The sequence below is a fragment of the Chiloscyllium plagiosum genome, unplaced genomic scaffold (genome assembly GCF_037043375.1).
Source record: "Chiloscyllium plagiosum isolate Xiang-an unplaced genomic scaffold, Cpla_swu_hap1 HiC_scaffold_38, whole genome shotgun sequence".
Lineage (NCBI taxonomy): Eukaryota > Metazoa > Chordata > Chondrichthyes > Orectolobiformes > Hemiscylliidae > Chiloscyllium > Chiloscyllium plagiosum.
The window spans coordinates 13,194,989-13,217,891 of record NW_028270176.1 but is presented as its reverse complement, the minus strand read 5'-3'; the positions used below and the strand labels follow the sequence as shown (position 1 = coordinate 13,217,891).

The window sequence follows — 22,903 nt, the reverse complement described above, 5'->3', positions numbered from 1 at the left end:
AGCCATTTCCTTTTGCGCCCCTCATCGAAGTTATTGGGGGTAATTGGTACAAAGTTGATGCCGCAAAACTGCAACATAGGGCACACCTCACAATGCTAAAGACCCATCAAGGCACTCACTGGGAAAAATGCCATTTTAACTTTGCAAGCAATAACCCACCCAGCACCAGTAAAATAAAGTCAAAATTGCAAAACGGGTCATATTTTATTGATTTTATACAAATCATATGAAATAACACAATAACGCAGACTTTATTGCTCCCAAGCCTACCCCGCCTATCCGCAGTGTTCTCTTTCCTACACTTGTGCTCCTACAAGGCCTCCCACTCCTGCTTCAATGTGTTAATCCCGTCCCGCGAGGTGCTTATGGTCGGCGATCTCGAAGAGCTCTTGCGCGAGGGGACCTGACTTCGGGTGGAGCTACCGCCGCTGCCTCCAGGGCAGTGGGTGGTCGGGGATGCAGCGAGGGTGTGGATGCGTTGGCATCCTGAGCAGTGTGGCATCGTGCCGTACACGTCACACTGCCCTCGTCCTGGGCCTCATCGGTGCCCCCGCTGGCCGACGGCAAGGCAGACTCCAGGAGGCCGGTGAGGCGACCGAAGCCCTGGTCGATGCGCGCCCCCAACCTTTCCAAGCCTGAGGAGATGGTGCAGGCCAGGGCCTGGATGGCACTGGTCTGAGCTTCGATCAATGAGGCCAAGGCTGGCGGCACGGGCTCTGGGATGGGGGGCCTCACTGCTGCTTCCACTGAGCTAACCATGTGCTCCATGGTGGACTGCAGGCTGGTGATCCCTTGTGCCACAACACCACACAGTATAGAAGCAGACTCCTCCATACTCTCAGACAGGGTGAGGCAGCTCCTGGGCAAGCTGTCTAAAGCCTCGAGCAATTGGTGGTGCTCATGGAAGATCTTTCTTTTAAAGGCCGGGCCGCTGAAATCAGCATCTTTGTCCTCTTCAGCATAGCTGGGAATTGGGTTGGCCCTGTGGCCGCCCGTCTCCTGCACTGTCCTTTCCAGTATGTTCAGCTCCTGCTCACTACTGCTGAATAATTCACCTCGTGAGGACTCATGGAGTTCGCCCTCGCTCCCGTCAGACACGCCAATTTCTGTGCTGTGGTACTGAAAGGACGGAGCCTCTTCCATCAGGTGGTGCTCCTCGATTTCATGCCCAGCAAAGCCCAAGTAATGCGAGAGACCTGGAGGAAAAGGGAGAGGGGAGAAGGGTCAGCGAGCACTAGGGAGGTGGGGGAAGCATGGAGCAGCCCTCCCCTTGTTGACCGCGCTCCTGGTGCGACGCCTTGGTGAAACGCAAGCAGCTATGGGAATGCGGAGGACACCCTGTGAAACTTGGCCTCCAGCCTCGCCATTCTCGATGCTCCTCCGGCTGTTGGGCCCAATGATGTCCAGAGCTTCCTGCTCCATGTGGGTGAGATCTAGAATGGAGGGTGGCCGCTCCCCAGTACTGGTTCTCTTTCTCGCTCGACGTGCCAGCTTCTCCTGCAGGTGGAGGGAGAGACAAGAGACTTGTGAGCAAACTTAGAGCTCATTAATTTAAACACACAAGAGTAACATGAACACAGAATTGACTAAGTGACAAAAAAAAGAATAATTTTTGACGGATTTCTTTTCAGGTTGGAGTAAGTTTGGTAGAGGTGATTTCCTGGGGTAACAAAGGAACACACCACATAATACGAGGAGCTGGAATAGGCGATTCAGCACCTCTAGCCTCCACTGGCAAGTAATTTGGCATTAGGAGCCTTATTTCATAAAATCAAGAATCACAGAATCCCTGGAGACAGGCAATTTGGCCCAACAAGACCACACCAACTCTCTGAAGAGTAACCCACCTAGACCCAATCCCCTACCCGATTACTCTACAATTACCCCTGACTAATGAACCTGACCTACACATCCCTGAACAGCATTTGCAATTTAGCACGGCCAATTCACCTAACCTGCACAGAGTCAGAGAGTCACAGAGATGTGCAACCCAGAAACAGACCCTTCGGTCCAACTCGCCCGTGCCGACCAAATATCCCAACCTAAACTAGTCCCACTTGCCAGCACCCAGCCCATATTCCTCCAAACCCTTCCCATTCAAATACCCATACAGATGGGTTTTAAAAGTTGCAATTGTACTAGCCTCCACCACTTCCTCTGCCAGCTAATTCCATAGACATACCACTCGCTGTGTGAAGAGACCCAAGGTCTCATATCTTTCCCTTCTCACCCTAAACCTATGCCCTCCAGTTCTGGACTCCCCCACTCCAGGGAAAAGATTTGTCTATTTTTGTCATGATTTTATAAATATCTCTAAGGCCACCCCTCAGCCTCTGACGCTCCAGGGAAAACAGCCCAGCCTATTCAACCTCTCCCTAAATCTCAAATCTTCCTACCTTGGCATATCCTTGGAAATCTTTTCTGAACCCTTTCAAGTTTCACCAACATCCTTCCGATAGGAAGGAGACCAGAACTGCACATAATATTCTAAGCGTGGCCTAACCAATGTCCTGTGCAGCCGTAACATGAACTCCCAAACCCTGCAACCAATACTGTAACCAATTAAGGAAAGCATACAAATGCCTTCTTCACTATCCTATCTACTTTCAATGAGCTATGAACCTGCACTCCAAGGTCTCTTTTTACAGTGACACTCTTCAGGACCTTACCATTCAAGTGTATAAGTCCTGCTAAGATTTGCTTTCCCAAAATGTAGCACCTCGCATTTATCGAAATTACTCCATCTGCCACTCCTCAGCCCATTGGCCCATATGATCAAGATCCTGTTGTAATCAGAGGTAATTTTCTTCGCTGTCTAATTTTGGTGTCATCTGCAAACTTACTAACTATACCTCTTATGCTCACATCCAAATCATTCACATAGATGAAAAGTTGTGGACCCAACACCGATCCTTGTGGCATTCCCCTGATCACAGGCCTCCAGTCTGAAAAACAACCCTCCACCACCACCCTCTGTCTTCTACCTTCAAGCCAGTTCTGTATCCAATCTCATGAAATACAGGGTTCTCCCTGTATTTCATGAGATCTAACCTTGCTAACCAGTCTCCCACAGAGAACATTATTGAATGCCTTACTGTACTTCACATAGATTACGTCTACCGCTCTGTCCTCATGAATCCAGAGTTTTTTTTAAGAAACAATCAAGCTCATGAGACACGATTTCCAACGCTCAAAGCCAGGTTGACTATCCATAATCACTCTTTGCTATTCCAAATATATCTTTGGATCGTGGAAGGAAACTGGACCACCTGGGAGGAAACCCACGCAGACACGGGAAGACTCCACACAGACAGTAGCCCGAGGCGGGAATCGAACCCAGGTCCCTTGCACTAAGATTTTCAAAATCTTAGTGCAATGGAGTAACTCTGGACTTTGCAGGCAACAAAAATATCTGAAGCATTATAAGCTGTGAGGAAGATTGTGTAGAATTTCAAAAGGAGAAGGGTGAGGTGATATAGTTTAATAGAAAGAACATGAAGATATAGTTTAAAAAAAAGGTATTATTCTAAAGGGGGCGTTGGATAACAGGATGGCAGATGTATATATGCATAAACCATTAAAGTGGCAGAAGCTAATAGAGTACACTTTTGATCTTCACGGAGGCTCGATTAATGTGGGCACAAAGTACAAGAGCAAACAAGCTTTGCTGAACTTGCATAAGATACTTGTTAAATCTCATGTGAAGTAATGAGTACAAATCTACACACTATAGACAGGATGTGAAAGCACTGGAAAACTGCAGACGAGACTTACAACAATGGGTCCATGGATGAGAAACTTCAGTTATGGGTATGGATTGGAGTAGTTGGGATGGCTTCCCTTGGAGAGGAAGAGCTGAAGAGGAGATTCCAAAGAAGCTTTCTAAATCAGCAAAGATCTGGAAGTGTAGATGGGGATAAACTACACTGGCATTTATAAAAATATTAAGAATGAGGGGGTACAGCTTTAAGGTAAATTGAAAAAGACACAAATGTAACATGTGAAGCAATACCATTTTGCACAATCAGTAATCCCAGTACAGAATACAATACCCGCACAAGTGGTGAAGGCAGGATCACTGCAGACATTCAAGAGGGAGTTCGATGATTATTCAAAAGAGACAATGCGCAAGATTACAGGGAATTATAGGAAAATAGCGTACAGTCCTGAGGCACATTCTGAGAGGCAGCAGTGACATGATCAGCAAAAAAGGTCCAATTTACCTTGAAATGGGACTGCAGTGGATGACTGTTTTTTCATTGCAGGTCTAATTGTGAAAGCATGAGGCAAATTTACAAAGTAGGCCTGAGTGGGATATAACAGTCATGTACTGGGTGACACCTGAAACCAAGCATAGCGCCATTCATGACCTCAAACCACAATACACAGCATCGCAGGTCATTACTCTTTTCGAAATGTAATCGATACGAGAATGTTTTTCAAAATCCATTCAGGGCCATTGGCATTACAAGCTAAGTCAGTTTGTAATGCCCATTTCTAACTACCAAGTGTGGAAATGAGTCAATAATATTATGTAGGATGCTCTATTGTGGGGGCAGCTGACAGCAGAAGAGGGCTGGCATACTGAGAAACCTAGTGACACCACAAAGGATGGTGTCAAGAAGTGTAGCGCTTGAAAAGCACAGCATCAGAGGAGCAGGAAAGTCAATGTTTTGAGTACAAGTTTATCAGAAATGTGTTGGGGGTGGGGGGCACAAAGGGACCGAGAGATAAATGGGAGGTGGTTGGGGCTGGGGATGGGGCAGGTAGCTAGGAATATGATCGTTGGATGAAGGTCGGGATGATGGTGATATGTCGGAGTAAAGGGTGGAGCAAATAGGTGGGAAGGAAGATGGACAGGTAGGAGAATTCAAGAGGTCAGTACTGAGTTGGAGGGTGGGTCTGGGATAAGGCGGGGTAGGGGAGATGAGGAAACTGGTAAAATCAACATTGATGCCATCTGGTTGGAGGGTCCCAAGGTGGAAGATGAGGTCTTCTTCCTCCAGTCGTCGAGCGGCTTGGATTTGGCGGAGGAGGTGGCCCAGGACTGATATGACATTGGCAGAGTGGGAGGGGTGAGATATTAAAGAGTTAATTTGCTCTGGTGACCTGCAGGAAATTGTATGCCCCAAAGCTAGGATGGGATGCCTCTGACTTACAGGTAGATTGGCAAGGGATAACAATGTAAATTCCTTTCATTCAGAGCCATTTACATGGCCATCTCCTATTATTCAAAGATAATTTGCAACATCATCCTATTCAAAAATCAATTACAGTTGGAATTTTGACTATTCCCTGCAGTGAAAAAAAAGATACACAACACGAACGGCCATTAACGGATGATTTAAATTATATTGTTCCAGGAAATGATAAGGTCACTGCATTGTGTCTTGAGGGGCATGTGACTATGGGGATTGTCTTGTGGGCATTACTGACCGGGATGTAAAGATTTTGTCTAAAAGGAAGAGCTATTCCTTTATTCGGAGACCTCCCAACATACTTTGCAACCATGATAAAGCTTGTGCTGTATTTGCTTAATAAAATGTTGGCTGTTCACAGAAGTTGGCGTATTGCAGTTACATCAAATGTATAAGAATATCAGGAAAAAGAATTAACAGGGGAAGTTGAAGTGATGAAAAATGCCACAGAGTAGACTGGAACAATGGGAAGGGTCTGGCATGGCCAGGCACCTCAGGGGGGACTGACATTGGTGGCCATCAAGGTAACTAACATGGAGGAGTATGGTGGTGGGGTGAGACAGCAGGGAACCACAGACTGGACTGGCAGAGAGAGGCACTATGGAGGGACTGCCAGAAAGGAGCATCAGGGAGGGACTGACAAAGGTGGGCAATACAGAACAGGCATAGCAGGAAGGGAAGTGGCACAGTGGGCCAGCAGAAGAAGTGCTGCGTAGATAATTAAGAATGCTTTGGGCTTGGGTGAAAACGGCGAGTAGGTTCAGCTGAAAGACTGAATTCAGGACTCAGTCTCAGGCGGGGCAGTTCAGAAAGTGGCATGTTCCCAAGGGAAACAGACAACTGCAAAGTGATAACTGCAGAGTATTTTCTCACAGTTTGTAATGATAACATTAGCTTAAATAAAAGGTAGGCACTTTTGATCAAAATTGAAGTGGTTGAAATGAAGGAAGGTCCAGAGCTTAATGAGGTTCTCTTAGAGTGAGCAGAGTCATAGAGATGTACAGCATGGAAACAGACCCTTCGGTCCAACCCATCCATGCCGACCAGATATCCCAATCTAATCTAGTCCCACCTGCCAGCACCTGGCCCATATTCCTCCAAATCTTACCTATTCACATATCCATCCAAATGCCTTTTATATGTTACAATTATACCAGCCTCCACCACTTCCTCTGGCAGCTCATTCTATATACATTGTGTGTGTGAAAAAGTTGCCTCATAGATCTCTTTTATATTTTTCCCCTTTCACTCTAACTTATGCCCTCCAGTTTTGGACTCCCCGACCCCAGGGAAAAGACTTTTTCTATTTAACCAATCCATGCCCTTCAATTTTGTCACCACTCAGCCTCCAATGCTCCAGGGAAAATAGCCCCAGCCAGTTCGGCCTCTCCCTATAGCTGAAATCCTCCAACCCTGGCAACATCCTTGTAAATCTTTTCTGAACCCTTTCAAATTTCACAACATCTTTATGATAGGAAGGAGACCAGAATTGCACGCAATATTCCAAATGACCTAACCAATGTCCTGTACAGCCGCAACATGAACTCCCAACTCCTGTACTCAATACTCTGACCAATAAAGGAAAGCATAGCAAATGCCTTCTTCGCTATCCTATCTGTCTGCGACTCCACTTTCATGGGGCTATGAACCTGCACTCCAAGGTCTCTTTGTTCAGCAATACTCCCGAGGACCTTACACCTTAAGTATGTAAGTCCTGCTAAGATTTCCTTTCCCAACATCCAGCACCTCGTATTTATCTCAATTAAACTCCATCTGCCACTTCTCAGCCCACTGGCCCTTCTGGTCCAGATCCTGTTGTAATCTGAGGTAACCCTCTTCGCTGTTCACTACACCCCCAATTTTGGTGTCATCTGCAAACTTATTAACTGTACCTCTTATGCTCGCATCCAAGTCAAATATGTAAGTGACAAGAGGTAGAGAACCCAGCACCGATCCTTGTGGCACTCCACTGGTCACAGGCCTCCAGTCTGAAAAACAACCCTCCACCACCACCCTCTGTCTTCTACCTTTGAGCCAGTTGTGTATCCAAATGGCTAGTTTTCCCTGTATTCTGTGAGATCTAACCTTGCTAATCAGTCTCCCATGGGGAACCTTGTTGAACGCCTTACTGAAGTCCACATAGATCAATCCTCTTTGTTTATCTCTAAAAACTCAATCAAGTTTGTGAGACATGATTTCCCATGCACAAAGCCATTTTGACTATCCCTAATCAGTCCTTGCCTATCCAAATACATGTACATCCTGTCACTCAAGATTCCCTCCAACAACTTGCCCACCACCGACGTCAGGCTCAATGGTCTATAGTTCCCTGGCTTGTCCTTACTACCCTTCTTAAACAGTGGCACTACATTAGCCAACCTCCAGTCTTCCGGCACCTCACCTTTGACTATCGATGATACATATATTTCAGCAAGAGGCCCAGCAATCACTTCTCTAGCTTCGCACAGAGTTATAGGGTATACCTGATCAGGTACTGGGGACATCAGAGTGTGTCTGGGAAAATTAACAAACAGTGTAATTCACGACTGATCTTGGAGGAACTATTGGGTGAAGTTCACAGCACAGAAGCAGATAAGTGTTTTGTTGTTTTAAGCGTGATCTACAGAAAGTCTGCAGTAGTTAGTAGAGTGGGTTCTTTCTTGATAATGTGTTTTTGGAGATATGTCTCTTGATTAAACTTAAAATATAAGCCATAACTATTAATTTAACCTGGGGCAGTGTTTGTAGAGGAATAAGTCAGTGTTATTTTCGGGGTCTGTCAATGGTGAAGAAGCAAAAATGGCCTTTAGTAGAGCGATATATGCTTCTTGTCAGATGTGGGAGTTTAAAGAGAGTTTAAGGATTACAGCGGATTATATCTGCCATAAATGCTGTTGATTGCGAATCTTATCAGATCGAATGGATCAGTTGGAGAGACAATTAGAAGCAATGAGGAATTTGCAACAAAAACAGTATGTGATGCATGGCAGTTATAGGAAGGGGGGAAAGTCTCAGATACAGTCACATAGATGGGTTAACTCCAGGAAAGCTAAGAGAGGTAGGCAGCTAGTGGAGGAGTCTTTTGAGGCTATACCCATTCCAAAAATGTATGTTGTTTTGGAAAATGTAGGGGGAGGATGGATTCTCCGGGAAGCGTAGCACGAACAGCCAAGTTTCTGGTATTGAGACTGGCTCTAACACAAGGGGTACATCGGGTTCCAAGAGATCAATTGTGTTGGGGGATTCTCCAGTCTGAGGTATAGAGAGCCGTCTCTGTGGGCAGTAGTGAAAAATCAGAATGGTGTGTTGCTTCCCTGGTGCCAGGATCAAGGAAGTCTCAAAGAGGATGCAGAATGTTCTCACAGGGGCGAAGGCCAGCAAGAAATCATTGTCCACATTGGAATCAATGACATAGGAAGGGAAAAGGTTGAGAGTCTGAAGGGAGATTAGACAGTTAGGCAGAAATTTAAAAAGCAGGTCTTCACGAGTAGTAATATCTGGATTACTCCGGGCGCTACGAGCTAGTGAGGGCAGGAATAGGAGGATAAAGCAGATGAATGTATGACTGAGGAGCTGGTGTATGGGAGAAGCTCTCACATTTTTGGATCATTGGAATCTCTTTTAGGGTAGAAGTGACCTGTACAAGAAGGACATATTGCACCTAAATTGGAAGGGGACTAATATACTGGCAGGGAAATTTGCTGGAGCTGCTCAGGAGGATTTAAACTAGTAAGAGTGGGGGGTGGGACCCAAGGAGATAGTGAGGAAAGAGGTCAATCTGAGACTGATACAGTTGAGAACAGAATCGAGTCAAGTAGTCAGGGCAGGCAGGGACAAGGTAGGACTAATACATTAAATTGCATTTATTTCAATGCAAGGGGCCTAACAGGGAAGGCAGATGAACTCAGGGCATGGTTAGGAATATGGGACTGGGATATGATAGCAATTATAGAAACATGGCTCAGAGATGGGCAGGACTGGCAGCTTAGTGTTCCAGGAAACAAATGCTACAGGAACGAGAGAAAGGGAGGCAAGAGAGGAGGGGGAGTGGCGTTTTTGATTAGGGATAGCATTACAGCTGTGCTGAGGAAGGATATTCCTGGAAATATATCCAGAGAAGTTATTTGGGTGGAACTGAGAAATAAGAAAAGGATGATCATCTTATTGGGATTGTATTATAGACCTCCTAATAGTCAGAGGGAAATTGAGAAACAAATTTGTAAGGAGATCTCAACTATCTGTACGAATAATAGGGTGATTATGGGAGGGGATTTTAACTTTCCAAACATAGACTGGGGATGCCATAGTGTTAAGCGTTTAGATGAAGAGGAATTTGTTAAGTGTGTACAAAGAAAATTTTCTGATTCAGTATGTGGATGTACCTATGTGAGAAAGTGCAAAACTTGACCTACTCTTGGGAAATAAGGTAGGGCAGGTGACTGAGGTGTCAGTGGGGGAGCTCTTTGAGGCCAGCGACCATAATTCCATTAGATTTAAAATAGTGATGGAAAAGGATAGACCAGATCTAAAAGTGGAAGTTCTAAATTGGATAAAGGCTAATTTTGACAGAATTAGGCAAGAACTTCCAAAAGCTGATTGGGGGCAGATGTTCACAGGTAAAGGTACGGCTAGAAAATGGGAAGCCTTCAGAAATTAGATAACGAGAATCCAGAGAAAGTACATTCCTGTTAGGGTGAAAGGAAAGGCTGGTAGGTATAGGGAATGCTGGAGGATAAAGAAATTTAGGGTTTGGTTAAGAAAAAGAAGGAAGTATATTTAAGGTACAGACAGGATAGATCGAGTGAATCCTTAGAAGAGTATAAAGGCAATAGGAGTATACTTAAGAGGGAAATCAGGAGGGCAAAAAGGGGACATGAGATAGCTTTGGCAAATAGAATTAAGGAGAATCCAAAAGGTTTTTACAAACACGTTAAGGACAAAAGGGTAACCAGGGAGAAAATAGGGCCCCTCAAAGATCAGCAAGGTGGCCTTTGTGTGGAGCCACAGAAAATGGGGGAGTATTTTGCATCAGTATTTACTGTGGAAAAGGATATGGAAGATATAGACTGTGGGGAAATAGATGGTGACTCCTTGCAAAATGTCCAAATTACAGAGGAGGAAGTGCTGGATGTCTCGAACTAACTTAATCTGGAGAGAAGTCATGACAGGAGACCTTAGACATGGTGTTTCCAGAGACCAGATGCAGCTACTGGCACTTTTTGAAGCTGAAGCTGTGAGTGGACTCACTGTGGAGCATCCGCAATGCTGAGAATAATCGTTTAGAGCACGTTTAGCAACACAATCACATCGCAGGCAAGGATTACACGGGCAGAAAAGGAACAGGCGGCTATCAGAAAAAGGAAAAGCTTCAGGAAGGAACTACAGGAGTTCTTTGTTGTCATTCTGCTCTGAAGCAGATATACCATTTCAGATAATGTTGGGAGAAATGGCCTCTCAGTGGAAAGGAGCATCAGTCAAGTTCATGGCACCACAGGGGAGGAAAACTATCAGTAGGGCTGTAGTGATCAGTGACTCGATAGTAAGGAGCACTTCCGTTGCCGCAAATGTTAATCCAGAGTGGTATGTTGCCTCCTTGATGCCAGGATCAGAGATGTCACAGAGTGGTTGCAGGAGCAGGATGGTGAACAGCTAGTGGTTGTGATACGAAAGACATAGACAAACCAGAGATGAGGGCCTGAAAGCTGAATATAGGAAGTTAGGAAATAAATTAAAATGCAGCACCTAAAATTACTCCCAGCACCAAGGGCCAGCAAAACCAGGAATAAGAGGACAGATCAGATGATTGCATGGCCTCAGAAATGGTGTACCAGGGAGGGGTTTAGATTCTTCAGACATTGGGACCATTTCTGGGGAAGGTGCGACCTATAAGTCTAATTGCACCTGGACAGAGCTGGACAAATAACCTCAAGGACTTTTGCCAGTTCTGTTGGGAAGATTTTAAACTATTATGGGCAGGGGGATCAGAACCAAAGTAAAGGCTTAGAAGTGGCAGTTCAATAAACCTGGATGTATTGCTTTTAGATAGGAGAGAGTGGCTGACAAAAAAGGGTGGCGCAGGGTGGAGAGCAGCAGTATTGGAATCAATTATGCTTGCAAGACATGATAATATATTAAACAGGTAAACAAATGAGGCTTTATGGATTGAGTTTAGGAATAAAAATAAGGGCAGTTACACTGCTCAGAATACACTACAAATCCTCAAATAGTGAGAAGGACATAGGCGAACATGTATGTCAGCAAATTTGCACCTATCAAAATATGAGGACAATAATAGTCTGAGACTTTAACTATCCTAACATCAACTGGGTGAAAAATTGATGAAATGTGCACAGGAATTTTATTTTAAACAACAAGTACAATGAGAGGATAAGCAATTCCAGATTTAGTTTTAGAAAAAGATGAGGAGTGAGTGGGTAAAGTGACAGTGAGGGACCATTTCTCCAATCATCCAGCATTCTCTCCATCTACCAGCGTTGCCCATCATCTTAATTGGGACATACTGTCCCTGGACACTCAGTACCTCGTTTTTGAAGGCTTCACATTTTCTAGCCATCTCCTTAACGGCAAATATCGACATCAAACTTTTGAAAGATCTTGCCAAATACTGTCAAACTTTGCCTTCATAAATTGCTGGATATGGCTCCATTATGGTGAAAGGCAACACTGGTAGATGTCGGGAATACTGGATGGCTGGAGAAATTGAGGTTCTGGTCAAGAAAAAGGAAGAATATGTCGGGTATAGGCAGTAAGGATCCTTTGAAGCCCAAGGACTATAAGTATCATAGAAGTGTGCTTAACAGGAGGATCAGGAGGACATAAAAAAAAGAGACATGACATAGCTTTGAAAAACAGAGTAAAGGGGAATCCAAACAGTTTCTACAATACACTGAGGACAAAGGAATAGCTGAGGGGGAATACGGCCCCTTAAGGATGCCAACGTGGGGAACCACAGGAGCTGGGGGAGACACTAAACAAGTATTTTTAATCAGTGTTTACTGTGAAACAGGAGACGGAAGCTACTGAACTTGGGGAAATAAATAGTGTTACCTTGAGAAGTGTCAATATTACAGAAGAAGTATTGCTAAATGATTTAAAACCCATAAAGATGGATAAATCCCCAGAACAGGTGTATCCTAGCAGTTTGCGGGAAACCAGTGAAGAGATTGCTTGGCCCTTTCGCTGAGATATTTTTTATCAGTAATAGCCACGGGTGAGGTTCCGGAAGACTTGAGGTTGGCTAACTTGGCGCCACTATTTAAGTAAAGTGGTAAAGAAAAGCCATGGAACTATAAACCAGTGAGCCTGACATCAGTGGTAGGCACATGGTTGGAGGGATTCTGAGGGACAGGATTTACATGTATTTGGAAAGGCAAAGACTGACTAGGGATAGTCAGCATGGTTTTGTGCATGAGAAATCTTGTCTCATTAACCTGATTGTTTTTTTTTGAAGAAGTGGCGAAGAGGGATTGATGAGGGCAGGGCGGTGGACATTACCTACATGGGCTTCAGTAAGGCATTCAATAAGGTTCCGCATAGTAGACTGGCTAGCAACATTAGATCACACAGAATACAGGCAGAACTAGCCAATGGATACAAGATTGATGGCAAGGTTGGAAACAGTGGATGGGTGAGGATGGTCGCTTTTCGGACTGGAGGCCTGTCACCAGCGGTGTGCCACAGCAATCAATGTTCCATCCACTGCTTTTTGTAATTTATATCAATGATTTTGATGCAAATTTGGAGGTATGGTTAGTAAATTTACAGATGACCCCAAAATTGGTGGTGCAACGGACAGCGAAGAAGATTACCTCACAGTACAGTCGAACATTAATCTGATGGCTCAATAGGCCAAGGAGCGGCATATGGAGCTTAATCCAGATAAATGTGAGGTGGTACATTTTGGAATGCTAAATCAGGGGAGGACTTATACACTTAATGTTAAGGTCCTGGGGAGAGTTGCCAAACAAGGGTATCTTGGAGTGCAGGTTCATAGTTCTTTGAAAGTGGAGTCGCAGGTAGGTAGGATAGTGAAGGTGGTTTTTGGAATGCGTTCCTTTATTTGTCAGTGCATTGAGTAAAGACGTTGGGAGGTCATGTTGTGGCTGTATAGGACATTGGTTAGGCCACTATTGAAATACTACATTCAATTCTGGTCTCCCTGTTATCGGAAAGATGTTGTCCAACTTAAAAAGCTTCAGCAAATATTTACAAAGATATTGCCAGGGTTAGAGGGTTTGAGCTATAGCAAGAAGCTGAATAGCCTGGGGCTATTTTCTCTGAAGCATCAGAAGCTGAAGAGTAACCTGAGGGGTATAGATAGGGTGAACAGTCACGGTCTTTCTCACAGGGTAGGGAAGTCCAAACTTAGAGGACATAGGTTTAAGGTGAGAGGGGAAAGATTTATTGGTGACCTAAGGGGCAACCTTTTCCTGCAGAGAGTAGTGCGTGTAAGGAATGAAATGCCAGAGGAAGTGGTGGGGGCTGGTACAATTACAACATTTAAAAGGCATCTGGATGGGAATGTAAAAAGGAAGCGTTTGGAAGGATATGGGCCAAATGCTGACAAATGGGTCTAGAATCACTGAGGGTATCTGGTCAGCATGGACGAGTTAGACCAAAGTGTCTGTTTCCGTTCTGTACATCTCTATGGCTCTATACTGGGGATAATAACCACAATTCAGTTAGATTTAATATTATTATTATGGAAAAGGACAGAAATAAATCAGTTGAAAAAGATTTGTAACTAAAGGAAGCAACTTTTACAAAACTGCTGAGATTTGGGCTGAGGTGGACTGAGCAGGAGTGCTGAAGGATAAATCAGTGGTAAATTAGTGGGGGGCTCCAAAAAGTGAGATACTTTGGTTACAAGTAGAAACGTGACCTTCAAATATAAGAATGACATCACCAAATCTACACATCCATGCTTGTCTACAAAACTACTGAGGAGGATTAAACACAAAAAGAAAGCTATGATAGTCACAAAAAAACTCAATATTGCAGATAGCCTGGAGGAAAATAGAAAGTATAGGGATCAAGTACATAGAACAGTACAGCACAAGATGTGTCGAACATGATGCCAAATTAAACAATCTCTTTTACCTGCCCTTGGTTCAGATCCCGCTACTTTTTCCATATTCTCGTGCTTAGCTAAAAGTCGCTTTAACACGCAGATTATCTGTCTCACCACCGCAGCACACTCCAGACCTCTATCACTCTGAGAAAAACTTGCCTCTCACATCTCCTTTGAACTTTCTCGCTATCATCTTAAATGCATGCCTCCGAGTACGAGACATTTCAATTCTGGAAAAAATGATTCTGACCATCAATCCTATCTGCATATCTCAGAAATTTATAGACTTCTATCAAGTCTCCCCACAGTCTCTGCCACTCCAGAGAAAACAGGCCAAGTTCTTCCAGCCTCTCCTTATAGCTCATAACCTCAAATCCAGGCAGCATCCTCATTAACACTTTCAGCATTGTCTCAAAGGCCTCCATATCTTTCCTGCAATGTAGCAACTAGAATTGAACACAATACTCTAAGTGTGGCCTAATCAAAGTCTTATAAAATTGCAATATGATATACTGACTCCTGTATTCAATTCCCCAACCAATAAAGGTGAGCATGCCATATGCTTTCTTCACGACCCTGTCTACTCGTGTGATCACTTTCAGGGAACTACAGACTTGAAGCCCAGATCCCTCTGTACATCAATGCGGTTTAAGGTCCTGCTATTAAATGTATACATTTCCTTAACATTTGATCGCACAAAGTGCAGCACTTCACAATTTGCTGAAGTAAACTCCATCTACCATTTCCCCACCCATATCTGCAACTGCTCTATCTCCTGCTGTACCCCCTGACAATGTTTGGCATTATTCACAACTCTACCAATCTTAGTGTTGTCTGCAAACTTACTCAGCCAGCCATCTACAGTTTCATCCAAATCATTTATATAAATCACCAACACCAGAGGTCCTAGCAATGGATCCCAGCAGAATACCACAAGTAACAGTCCTCCAGCCAGAAAAACACCCTACCACCAAAACCCTCTGCCTTCTATGGGCAAACCAATTCTGAATAAAAACAGCCACATCATCATGTATCCCATGCATCTTAATCTTCTGGATGAGCATTCCATAAGGGACCTTGTCAAAAGCCTTACAAAAATCCATGTAGACAATATCCACTGCTCTACCTTCAATCACCTCAAAACATTCAACGTTACCTGACAAAGGAGCAGCGCTCCGAAAGCTTGCACTCCCAAATAACCATAAGATCTGTCTCCTAACTAAATTTTAAAAATATAAATGATAACGTTTTTGATAAGGGACAATGTTGTACTTTGGGAGGATAATTCTGGGAATACATACAGGGACGTTATTTGGGGGGGAACTGAGAAATAAGAAAGGGATGATCACCTTATTGGGATTGTATTATAGACCCCCTAAAAGTCAGCAGGAAATTGAGAAAGAAATTTATAAGGAGATTTTAGATATCTGTAAGAACAATAGGGTGGTTATATTAGGGGATTTTAACTTTCCAAATATAGACTGTGACTGCCTTAGTATTAAGGGTTTAGATTGAGGAATTTGTTGTGTGTGCAAGAACATTTTCTGATTCAGAATGTGGATGTACCAACTAGAGAAGGTGCAAAATGTGACTGAGTCTTGGGAAATGAGGCAGGGCAGGTGACTGGGGTGTCAGTGGGCGAGCACTTTGGGGCCAGCGACTAGAATGCTTTTGTGACCATTAGCTTTAAAATATTGATGGAAAATTATAGACTGGATCAAAAAGCTGACGTTCTAAATTGAAGGCTGGATAATTTTGATGGTATTAGGCAAGATTTTTTAAAAGCTGTTTCGGGGCAGATGTTCGCAGGTAAAGGGACAACTGGAAAATGGGAAGTCTTCAAAAGTGAGATAATGAGAATACACAGACAGCGTATTCCTGTTAGGGTGAAAGGAAAGGCTGATAGATGTAGGAATGCTGCATGACTAGAGAAATTGAGGTTTCAGTTCAGAAAAAGAAGGAAGCACATGATAGGAATAGACAAGAGATTGAGTGAATCCTTAGAACAGTATAAAGGCAGTAGGAGTATACTTAAGGAAGAAATCAGGAGAGCAAAAAGGGAAGATGAGATAGCTTTGGCAAATAGGGTTAATGCGAAACCACATGAAGACAAAAGGGAGAGAATAGGGCCCCTCAAAGATCAGCAAAGCAGCCTATGTATAAAGCCGCAGGAGATGGGGGAGATACTAAACAAGTATTTTGCATCAGTATTTGCTGTGCAGAAAGACATGGAAGGGATAAAATGTGGATAAATAGATGGTGACATCTTGAAAAATGTCCATATTACAGAGTCATAGAGATGTACAGCATGGAACAGACCCTTTAGTTCAACCTGTCCATGTCGACCAGATATCCCAACCAAATCTAGTCCCACCTGCCAGCACCCGGCCCGTATCCCTCCAAACCCTTCCTATTCATATACCCATCCAAATGCCTCTTAAATGTTGCAACTATACCAGCCTCCACCACTTCCTCTGGCAGCTCATTCCATACACGTACCACCCTCTGCGTGAAAACGCTGTCCCTTAGGTCTCTTTTATATCTTTCCCCTCTAACCCTCAGCCTATGCCCTCTAGTTCTGGACTCCCCGACCCCAGGGAAAAGACTTTGTCTATTTATCCTATCCATACCCCTCATAATTTTATAAGGTCACTCCTCAGCCTCTGACACGCTAGGGAAAACAGCCCTAGCCTGTTCAACCTCTCCCTATAGCTCAAATCCTCCAACCCTGGCAACATCCTTGTAAATCTTTTCTGAACCCTTTCAAGTTTCACAACATCTTTCTGATAGGAAGGAGACCAGAACTGAACGCAATATTCCAACAGTGGCCTAACCAATGTCCTGTAAAGCTGCAACTTGACCTCCCAACTCCTGTACTCAATACTCTGACCAATAAAGGAAAGCATACCAAACGCTTTCTTCACTATCCTATCTACTTGCAACTCCACTTTCAAGGAGCTATGAACTTGCACTCCAAGTATAAATCCTCAGGACCTGATCAGGTGTACCCGAGAACTCTGTGGGAGATTGGGAAGTGACTGCTGGACCTCTTGCTGAGATATTTGTATCATCAATAGTTAGAGATAAGGTGCTGGAAGCCTGGAGGGTGACAAACATGGAGCCACTATTTAAGATTGGTAAGGAAAAGCCAAGGAACTATAGACCGGCGAGCCTCATATTGGTGGTGGGCAAGTTGCTGGAGGGATAGGGTTAGGGTTAGGGGGATTCACATGTATTTGGAAAGGCAAGGACTGATTAAGGATAGTCAGCATGGCTTTGTGCGAGAGAGTTCATGTCTCATGAACTTGATTGAGTTTTTTGAAGTAGCAAATAGGATTGATGAGGGCAAAGCAGTAGATGTAATCTATATGGATCTCAGTAAGGCGTTCAAAAGGTTCTGCATGGGAGACTGGTTAGCAAGATAAGATCTCAAGGAATACAGGGAGAACTATGAATATGGATACAAAACTGGCTCAAAGGTAGTGGAGGGTTGTTTTTCAGACTGGAGGCCTGTGACCAGAGGTATACCAAAAGTATCAGTACTCGGTCCACTGCTTTTTGTCATTTATACAAAGGATTTGGATGTGAATATAAAGTATAGTCACTAAGTTTGCAGAAGACACCAAAATTGGAGATGTTGTGGACAGCGAAGAAGGTTGCCTCAGATTACAATGGGATCTTGATCAAATGGGCCAATGGGCCGAGGAGCGGCAGATGAAGCTTAATTTAGATAAATTTGAGGTGCCGAATTTTGGAAAAGCAAATCATAGCAGGACTTATATACTTAATGATAAGGTCCTGGGGAGTGCTGCTGAAGACAGACCTTGGAGTGCAGGCTCAGAGCTCATCGAGGTAGAGTTGCAGGCAGATAGAATAGTGAAGGCGGTGGCATTTCGTATGCTTTCCTTTATTGGTCAGAGCATTGAGTATAGGTTTTAGGAGGTAATGTTGCAGTTGTACAGGACGTTGGTTAGGCCGCTTTTGGAACATAGCGTGCAATTCTGCTCTCCTTCTTATCGGAAGGATGTTGTGAAACCTGAAAGGATTCAGAAAATATTTACAAGCATGTTGCTAGAGTTGGATGATTTCAGCATAGGGAGCGGCTGAATAGGCTGGCGCTGTTTTCCCTGGAGCGTCGGAGGCTGAGACGTGACCTGATAGAGGTTTATAAAATCAAGAGGGCATGGATAGAATAAACAGACAAGGTATTTCCCCTGGGATGGGAGAATCAAGAACTAGAGGGCATAGTTTCAGGGTGAGAGGGGAAAGACATATAACGGACCTAAGAGGCAACTTTTTTACACATCGGGTGGTTTATGTATGGAATGACCTGTGACAGGAAGTGGTGGAGACTGGTACAATTACAGCATATAAGAGGCATCTGGATGGGTTTTTAAATAGGAAGGGCTTAGAGGGATATGGTTTAAAATGCTGGCAAATGGGACTAGATTAGGTACAGACATCTGTGCGGCATGGACGAGTTGGACCGAAGGGGCTGTTTCCATGCTCTATATCTCTATGACTCTAAGAAAGCACAAGAATCAATGAGGGTGGTGCAGTGGATGTTCTCTATATACAGTGCAGCATTTGACAAGGTCCTAAATGGAAAAAACTGGACAAAAAAGTAAAAGTTCACGGGATACAAGGCATTATGCTGAATTGGATCAAAGTTGGTTTAGTGACAGGAAACAAATGGTAAACAAAGAAACAAACAATCGTCAATGGCTCCTTTCCAAATGGAAAGGTGCCTCAAATGTTGTACCACAAGTCTTAGTGTTGGGTCCCCGGTTATTTGTTTTATACAATGACAACTTGGACTTGAGTGTGGGGGCACAACTGGGAAATTTGCAGATGACACAAAAATTGGTTGCATAGTGGATACTTGTAGAGGATAGCTGGAAGCTCGAAAATGATGTGGACAGGTTTGAGAAAAACCTGCCGCAGGAAAGCAGCAACTTGGACAAGCGTGAGGTGATGCACTTAACCACGTTAAACTTTTAAAACAGAATGCACAAAAAGCAGGAATATCTTAAAGAGATGAGGACAAAGTGAGAGATCTTGGTGTGCAAGTGCACAGGTCTCTAAATGTGGCTCTACAGGTAGGTAAGGCTTCAAAAAAAGGCAGACAGAATGATCTCCATCACGAACAGAGTAATAGAATACATAATTAGGGAATATCGATGAAATGCTTATGATATATGAGACCACAACTGCAGTTTATGTACAATTCTAGTCACATTTCTCTGCAGTGTGTGCAGAGAAGATACACTAGAATGTTGTCAGAACTGTGACTAAGGAGAAATTGGAGGGGTTGGGGTTGTGTTCTTTGCAACAGAGAAGGTTACATAACTGAGGTATACAAAATGGAGAGGGGTAAAGATAGATTACAGGAACCAGTTTCCCATGGCACAGAATTCAAAAACCAGGGATCAGAGATTGAACCTAACTGGCAGAATGATTTGAGGGGGCACGAGGACAAACATTTTTATGCAAAGAGTTGTGAGTGACTGGAATTCACTGCCCCGTAAGGTGGTGGAGGCAGAGCCCCTTAAGTCATTTTAAACGTACCTGGATCTGCACTATACATACTGTAAGCTGCAGGGCTACAGACTGCGTGCAAGTTGTGATTAAAATGGGCATTTGAGTGTCTAGGATGGCATGAACAACAGGGACCAAATGGCCCCTTTTGTGCTGTATCACTTTGTGGTTTTATGGTTCTAAGGTAAAGTAAGGACACGGCATAGGGAACCAGCACATGGAGTGAACTGACACAACAGGGGACCACGCAGACAGCCCAATACATCGGGAAAGGGACTGGCACAGCAGGGCACCACTGAGGTCTGGCACAATGCACAGGTGAGTGGCACCACACAGGACTGGTACCACAGAGGGAACTGGTACAGTAGGGATATAGCACAGGGAACTGGTACTGCAGAGGAAAAAGGCACAAGACAGGACTGGTACCAGAGAGAATATTGGTTCAGTACAGGAGACTGGTAGTGCAGAAGGAGCTGGCACAGCGGGACACCACAGGGAACACCTACAACAAGGCGTCACAACCGGGAATCAGAGTAGTTTGGTACCACAGAGGAAACTGGCACTGTCCGGAATCACAGAGATACTTGATAACACCGGCATGTAGGAGAACCCGGGGGTTTCTGTTTACCTTGGCCGTCCAGGTCAGGCCGTTGAACTTCTTCCTGCACTGCAGCCAGGTCTTGGGCACCTCGCTCCTGGCGTTCACACACACAGCGACGTCCATCCAGGCCTGGTGCACCAACTCCCGGGGCACACTCCTGCCCTCCCAGGGAAACAGGATCTCCCTGTGGGCCCTCACCCGCTCCAGCAGTACCTCCACGGCGCCGTCACTGAAACGGGGGGTCCGGCCTTCCCTCATCGTGGCCACTCTACCCAGTTCCAGCCACCGGACCCCGAGACAGCACCACCAAATGTCCAACCCCTCAACCACGTGGGACACTGACCAATTACCTGTCGGATAAACACGTCCGTCAAACTGCCCAGTGTGAAACGGACTGTCCCTCAAGCGGCTCACGTGAGATCTTGACCAATAGAATCCAAGGATGGCCCGTCTGTCAAACTGCAAACTAATCGAATTGGCAAACAGGCCGTCTGTCAATGGACCACGTGGGTCTCCGTCAGATCAATACGAAAAGCGGTCCTTCAGCCCCTTTTGAAACCCGGTCCAATCGTATTTCGACATGAAACGTCCGTCAAAAGTGCTCCATGGGGCCACTGACCAATCAGAAGCGAAAGTTGGAATTTGCATGCGGGGCCGACAGGAGTGACGATCCAATCAGACATCAGGCCCCAGAAACCAGAGACTGCAGTTCTCTGCTCAGGAGTAGGATGTTTAGGGGATTGAGGTAAAAAAGAATTAAAGTATCTCCTGACACAGTTAAAAATCACACAACACCAGGTTATGCTCCAACAGGTTTATTTGGAAGTAGCTTTCGGAGAGCTTCTCCTTCATCTGGTAACTGTGGAGCAGGATCATAGGACACAAAATGTAAAGCAAAATATGACAGTGTCAATTGTTCAATAAATCGTTTCAATTGCATGATACTGTAATTTTTAACTTGGTCCACGCCAGTCCCACAACGGCACTTCCATATCTCCTGACATGAATAGTGTAATGATAAATTTGCACTGAATGGACTCATCTCCATTTTTTCTTTCATTAACGCTGCTTCACATGAGCAATATAAAACCGATACATTTTTAAGAAGTACTTTCGTTTTTCTGTTCAGGTATATTATGTTTCATTAATTTCATTTTTACGTTTTATAACATTATTAAAAATTGCTTCGGCATTTAAGTTGCTCCTGCACATGCTCAAGGGTGGCATCAGATGCGCTTCTGTTTTAACGAGACGATTTGGTATGTGGGATTCACTGTATAAAAGGTTGATAGAGACAGGAATACATTAAAACATTTATCATGTATTTCGGTGAGCACTTGGCAGAACATGGAAGGCTACAGGCCAACTGCTGGAAAATTGACTTAGAATTAAAAAGGGGCTTTATGACCAGTACAGAAATGAAAAGTCTCTATCAGAAATCTATAACTCTTTTTTCTAACAACTGTACAATCTCAAAGTTCTCTGCATTGAACTGCATCTGCCAACTATCTTTCCACTCCACCAAATTGTCTATGATCTTTTAAAATTCTACACTGCCGTCCTTACAGTTTACAATGCTTCAAAGTTTCATATCATGCACAATCTTTTAAATTGTACCCTGCTTGCCAGCTAAATTATATATCGTTTGTATACATTAGGTTCAAAAAGGGCTTAATACCAACTTCTTAGGAACTCCACTGCAAAGCTTTCTGGAGTTCCAATAATATCATTGGTCCATCTGTTTCTTATCCCTCAGCAAATTTGTAACCAAGTTGCTAATCTCTGTTTTATTCAATGGACTATAAATTTTCTGATAAGTATCATAAGTTTGGCACTGCACTGAACATCTTCTGGAAGTCCATGCATACACCATACCAACTGTATTGCACTCAGTGACCATTTCTGCTCTTTTTAACTAACTCAAGTTTAGTTGTAACCACCCTGTGAATATTGCATATAGAGTAATTGCTACAGGGAGAAAGTGAGAACTGCAGATGCTGGAGATCACGGTCGAACATGTGGTGCTGGAATAGCACAGCAAGTCAGGCAGCATCCGAGGAGCAAGAGAATCGATGTTTCGGGCATAAGCCCTTAATCAGGAATGAGGTTGTGGGCCAGGGGAGCTGAGAAATAAATGAGAGGGGAGTTGGGTTGGGGGGAAGGTAACTGAGAAGGAGATAGGTAGATGAAGTTGGGGGGTTGAGGGGGAAGGTGATAGATCAGAGAGGAGGGTGGAGCAGATAGGTGGGAAGGAAGATGGGCAGGTAATGAGTGCGGTGATGAGATGGACGCTTGGGATTGGGATAAAGTGGGAGGAGGGGAAATGAGGAAACTGGTGAAATCCACATTGATCTAGCTCTGGGACACCCGCACCAACCAACCCCACCGTCCCGTGGTCAAACACTTTAACTCCCCCTCCCACTTCATCAAGGACGCACAGGTCCTGGGCCTCCTCCATCGCCAAACCCTAACCAC

At 44.3% G+C, this 22,903-nt stretch overlaps 1 protein-coding gene across 1 annotated transcript; it reads right to left on the bottom strand.

The window, feature by feature from the left end:
* Window positions 1–185: 185 nt before the first annotated feature.
* LOC122544156 (uncharacterized) lies at window positions 186–20,776 on the bottom strand. The gene is made up of 3 exons (XM_043683186.2): window positions 20,456–20,776; window positions 1,338–1,497; window positions 186–1,196 (listed from the first exon to the last, which is right to left on the bottom strand). Exons 1-3 carry the CDS (start codon window positions 20,684–20,686, stop codon window positions 364–366), a joined length of 1,224 nt encoding a protein of 407 aa, XP_043539121.2. The 5' UTR covers window positions 20,687–20,776; the 3' UTR covers window positions 186–363.
* Window positions 20,777–22,903: the final 2,127 nt, after the last annotated feature.